The sequence below is a fragment of the Eubalaena glacialis genome, chromosome 3, assembly GCF_028564815.1.
Source record: "Eubalaena glacialis isolate mEubGla1 chromosome 3, mEubGla1.1.hap2.+ XY, whole genome shotgun sequence".
Lineage (NCBI taxonomy): Eukaryota > Metazoa > Chordata > Mammalia > Artiodactyla > Balaenidae > Eubalaena > Eubalaena glacialis.
In genome coordinates this window covers 100,253,443-100,259,442 of record NC_083718.1, presented here as the reverse complement: position 1 = coordinate 100,259,442, position 6,000 = coordinate 100,253,443, and the positions used below count along the sequence as shown (strand labels likewise).

General features: G+C 41.1%; 1 protein-coding gene across 1 annotated transcript in view; it reads right to left on the bottom strand.

The window, feature by feature from the left end:
* Positions 1–791: 791 nt before the first annotated feature.
* Positions 792–6,000, bottom strand: part of VAV3 (vav guanine nucleotide exchange factor 3) — a 422,617-nt gene continuing 417,408 nt past the window's right edge. Inside the window, exons 26-27 of the mRNA XM_061183772.1 lie at positions 3,678–3,829; positions 792–3,021 (exon numbers count right to left, since the gene is read on the bottom strand). Of these exons, the coding sequence (XP_061039755.1) occupies positions 2,980–3,021; positions 3,678–3,829 (194 nt within the window). The 3' untranslated portion in view covers positions 792–2,979. The remainder of the gene's footprint in view (positions 3,022–3,677; positions 3,830–6,000) is intronic.

The following is a 6,000-nucleotide window of genomic DNA, read 5'->3' as shown; positions in this document are numbered from 1 at the left end:
CAGAAGCTACTACCGTGGAACTGACTTTTCCCGCTCCTTAGAAGGAACGGGCTTCCACCCTCTCCTGAGCCAGCCTGTCTCCACCACTGTGGACAACCTGCAGGCCTGCTCTGCCAAGGGAGACTTGCCTCTGTGTCTCTCTGGCTTAGCAGTTCATCATTTTCTGTGGAAAAGTTGAATCAAAATAGAAAAAAAAGCTCAATCTCCTCTGACACCTCTCTCTCTAGGCAATATCTGTTTGAGGCTTTCTTTTAAGAGGCAGGAATAGGAGAACATTTCTGAGTTCTGTGTTCATCTTCAATCGTTATGATATCTTGTATCATAGCTTCTCAGCTGTGCAATCTTAGAAACATCCCTAATCTCCCTCTTGACCCGTTAAGTGTCATGGTACAGGCTCTGGAGCCAGACGACTGTCCAACTTGGAACTCATCTTCGACGCTTGTCAGCTCTGAGAGCTGAGTCAAGCTACAGCCTTTTGAAATGCCTGTTTCTTCATCTGAAAAGTGGAGATAATATGGGACTATACCTCCTGGGGTTACTGCAAGTTAGAGCACATAAAGCATTTAGAACAGTGCGTGGCACATGGGAAGCATGTCAACAATATATTATTTGCAACTATTGAGTATGTCTTACAGGCCACTGTTCATAACTGTTCAGGCAGCAATCCTGAGCTCAACCAGATCAAAGTTAGGGCTTCTAGTTCCATGTTTATGATGAGGTTGGCACATGTTGAATTATGTATGGAATTGTTCTATGGAAAGACTTCAACTCTCAATTGATGTAATGCAAGTAGTAACTATTTATTATATTGACATATTTACAAAATATTACAAAGTGAAATACCACTCTAATTCACCATATTACACAGGGCTGCATACAGGCAAGACAAAGTATGGAAAAACATTTACTTCTGTCTTTGGTATTAGAAATCTACACAAATTCGCAGCATTTAAAGTTTCCAATATGAAGTATTAAACATAGAGACAAAGATGTAATTGGCAACGTCATGAAAAGGGACTCTAATATCCTCTGCTGGGAAACCCCCAGGTCCATGAAATGCAACCAGAAAGAGAGGGAGTCTATTGGCTAAAACAACAATAAAAGAAACAGCACAAGCTACAATACTGAACACAGGAGTGTTTATGAAGCTGCCCTCCATAACATTTGGCAGACAGTAACAGACAAAACATTCCCCAGACACAGTGTTGCAGATAAGACTTTATGGGAAAGAATCCACTCCAAGATACACCTTGAGGGTATAACTTTACTGTACAGAACATCTTATAAAACTCAATTTCATGATCATTTACACATATACAAAAACTTAACTGGTTTTTGCAAATAATAACTTTTCTAAAACACAATCACAGTTTACGTAATTCTGAGGTAAAGGTCCTGAATCTATTCTATTTAAGAAGTCCTAGCCCACGAGGGTCTCTAAAGGGAGACGTGTCCAATGAACATCAAGTTCTGGCCCTCAAGTGGGTTGGGGAGAAGGCCAGCCACGCCCACCTCATTTTAGAGATGGTCCAAAATTTCAGAACTAAATGTTCCTACTTTGGCTCTATTAAGTTAATGCTTTTAATGTTTTCTGCAAACACTCTCCGAGTCTTGTCAGAACATGACTTCCTCTATGGAGAAAATATTTCATCAGGAAAGGGCCAAGTTAGTGTCTTAACTTGACTGTCTTGACTGGGCACTCTGTACATCCCAGGAAAAATGTACTTAGACTTCTCACATAAAGGGTGAAGACTTGGTCAAATAAGTACACTGCAGACTGATCTTCCCACCGGTTAATACACACCCAGAAATGGCCTCAGATGGGAAGAGCCTCAGTGAGAGCTGGGATCCCACAGTGAATAAGACCAGAAAAGTCTAGTGACCCGCCTTCTGTCCCTGAAATGCATAAAGGACCTTGCTGTGCTTTCCTTCAAAAATCCTTGACAAGGTTGTTTGTGCTACTGTAAATCCTCCAGGAAAATGTGGGAATCAGCAATATATCGCAGGTCTTTTTTTCTGCGGGGGGTTGGGGGGGAGGTGTCAGGGGAGAAAAAGGCATATGTTAATAGATGTTGCTTCTCTAAAATGACTTACTATAAATCATAGCCCTTGGTCTGTTTCTGTAAACAATGCCACCTTAATTCAGGTTATTTGTAACTACCTAAAACATACCCAACCAAGATTATCTCATAAAGTGAAGTACTACATTTCCAAAATAACCCTATGAAATCATGAAGGTTGTGAAGATTTAATATGAAGATTCTCTTTTATGTACTCTTCTGTATGTCTTCTTTTTATGAAAAAGTTTGCAAATCTCATCAGGACACCAAATGAATAATGGACCCCCCCCCCCATATAATATCACTTATGAAGCAAACCTGAGCATTTGTCTCTTATATTTTAACATGAGTAACATCAGGGGGTAAAAATGTTTGCCAGGCAATGAGTCACCTTGTGAAGCAATTTAAGACAAGTAATGCTGGATCTTTCCAATAAGCTGCCCCAGTGGCAGAACTCCCATTTTTCTTCATGCTGGGAAAGGCAAAATTAATCTTCTGCTTTTCTGTACCATCAAAAATTCTGATGAATGGCACGTGAGAAGAAAGTAAATATGTGTTAAGCATTTACTAATGGCTGGCTGGCATTCATGGCGTCTGACTGGACGAAGGAAAAAGAAACATGAACCAATGTGTTTGCAGGGCTCTTTGGGGGAAGAAAAGCTTTTGGCTTTGCCCTGGTCCCTGACGATGACAGGCGGGCAGGCTGTTTCTTGCACAGCTCTGGGCGAGCCATTAATCTGTCAGTACCAGCATCTTTAGAAACCCCAGCATTAAGACTTAGGAGGGGAAAAACAGGGAGGATGTTGAATAGCCAGAAAGGCAGCTTTTTAAACACTTCAGTGAATTCATAATGCTGTGCAGGCTTCTAGTTATCCCTTCTCTGAAATTCCTGGTGCGGGGTGCAACGCTGGATTGGAATTTATTCATCCTCTTCCACATACGTGGATGGAAACCAGCCCACCTAAAAAGGAAAAGCAACCAACACAGCAATGTGACTGCATCCGGCACTTCAAAGGGCTCTACAGAGCATTTCATTTTCGTAACACCCTGAATTAATCTGGCGTTTTATGCCCACTGCAGGTGAAGAGGATCGGTTTAAACTGCTCCTAAAAGCCCAATAGAGTGAGTGACAGAAAGGGTGGAATACAATACGCTTCAACTGTTCTAATCTGCTAGCACACAAATATGTAATTTAAGGGGCTCTACTAGTTAATGCTTCCTATTTCTGCTGTAGAACAAGATATAAGGACAGAGGTCCTATGCCCCACTCTTTCCAATTTAGATCATCAGCTCTTATAGATATTTTGTACTCCACATAAAGTTTATGCTCTAGACTTAAAAAGAGGCTTAGAGACTCAAAAGAACTGATATGCTCAACCCTTTTCCCAACAGGAAGCCATCAAACTTGCCCAAGTAAACTTTATTGATGCTGCTATCATATTCACTCAACACATTTTTCTTGAGTGCCTGTTTTCAGGAAGGAACACCACCGTGCGGAGCCAGGGCTCTGGGGGGTGAAGCCTGCCACAGTGTAGGGTTCCCCCCACCACAATGGACGCCAGCGGCTGCCCACCCCCCTTCATTCATGTGACGAACACATTGAGGGGGACAGCTCACCCTGCCATTTACTTCTCCTCTCCACCAGCCATTCGCACTCATCTTCGTGTAAATCTTCACCACATCTCCTTTCAACAAGGACAATTCTCGCATATCTCTTGCACAGAAGTCATACCGAGCGATGGCGATGCCCAGCACCTTTGGACTTAACACTGTAAAGAAACGATGGGGCGTCAGAATTGATGTGCAGTTTACCAACCATAAGCACCTAATGAGATGGATGTTATAGATGCTGGCAAAATGCGTGGCCGTGATTTCGTTACAGACTAGTGATGATGGCAGAGGGGCTTGAAAGCAGCAGAACTGCTGTTTCAATTCAGTCGGGTGTAGTCAAGTTCATTTCACAGAGTTTAGAAAACTGTTGTTCTGTTTTCACATTCTTCATAGGAACTTCAAAACACGGACTAGTTTTTGTAGTTTAAAAAAAAAGGCTAATATCTAAGTTACTACCTAAGGAGATAGAATCTCAAATAACTAGCCTACATTTCCTATTGATGGCACAGTAATCCATTTTTAACTCGAACCTCTATGGTAAAAGCTTCACATTTTTATCTTGTAAACTTTTCAGCTTAAGACTCAAAGCAACCAACTTTTTTGCTCTGAAAGTCTCTTGTTGAATCCATGTCATCACCTCTATCCTCCCCCCTCCCCCCGAACAGCCTTTTTTTTTTTAGTTAAAACTATTTAGGGACAGTTACTCTTTTATATATAATTGCACTTGTGAAGAAGCTTAAATCATGTTTCACGGAAAAAACAGATAAACACCATCCATTTACCTTGTTTCAAACAAATACTGCCTTATAGAAAACCTTTACTGAAATACTTAATCAAAAAGAAGATTCAGGGTGTCTGCCTCCTATATTCAGTTTTTTTTGTTTTTTGTTTTTTAAATGGTAGGAGAGGAGCTAACCTGTTCCCTGCCCTCACCTGCCTGTCCTGAAAGGAAAATTCTGTTCAAGCTGTACATTTGTTTGCCTCTAGTGTTTCATAACACATTTTATATTAACATCTCTACCTGTTGCTCCTTGGGGTTATAAAGTGTTTTCAATTATATGTTCAGTGATTCTGAGAATCACTCACCTGAGATTGGTGGGACTTTATAAACCTTAAACAGTAGAGAAACTGAAGTATAAGAAGAAAAACATGGGAAATGCCACACATCCATATTTTTAACAGTTCCCAGTGCCTAGGCAGCTGCAGTTATGACCTGTTACCCTGGAAGAGCCTGCCCACTTGGAGACCGGGATCTCTGGCCTATTTGTCAGGGCTCTGCAATGACAGAAATTTTTTTTAGTCTCCAGGTGTCCGTCATAAGATAAACGAATAACAATGCTGTAGATTTCAGGACTGTAAAGGGAGCAAAAATAGGTCATTTTATTTTACTGTTCAGACACAAACCACTTTAATAGTTTTCTTACTGAAAACCATCCCATTACTGGGGCACTACTCTTAGAGTCGTGCACATAAAAACACCCCAGTGATGGAAAAACCCATCAGCAGCTTAACTGTGTGACCTTGTACAGGTCTCTTAACCCTTCTGGGCCACATTCTCCTCACCTATAAAATGAAAGGTCTATACTAGATGACTTGTAAGGGCCTTCTGGTACTAAATTTTATTATTCCATTGGGACTTACAGGTTAATTTTTAAAAATTGGTAAGAAAACGTACTTTATCCAGCCATCATGTACTCCCCTGTGTGTCACATAAACAGCCCTTACATTCTCTGGCTAATGACAGAAGTCAAGACCAGAATGCCCTGCACAAACCGATGGGCACAGTCATCCTTTAAAGCAATTTGGACCGAACTGTACTCTTATATTTGGAGATAAAGTTGGGATTTTGGTCCTATTTATTTTCTTAATGGAAATACATGAACACTGGCTTTTCTCAACTAAAATTTCTGATCCTCAGGAAAACTAGTTTTATGGAGCGCTTCATTCCCCCTTTATACTTTTGGCTCTCAACTCTTTCCAGCTGATGAAAGAGAAAATGTCTTGCTGAAATACAGAACATGAGCACACACACAAAACCAGAGGAGCGGTATGTCAAGACAAACGATGACTTGATGACAGAGAAAAGGAAAGTGCGTGGTGGGAATGGGACTCGAGGGGCTGTTTGTGAGGAGATGTATCTACATGAGAAGCCATACACAGAAGTCAAAATATTTTATTTGCAAACAGAAGCAAGTTGAAAAGACATATAAAAGCGGTAAAACAGTACCTGACCAGAAAGGAGTGGGAGAAGGGGGAAGAAAGCTGTAGTCTGGAGGAGTTACAAAAGAAAACCCACAGAGCAAAGGAGGGGCTTAGAGAAGGAAAGAAA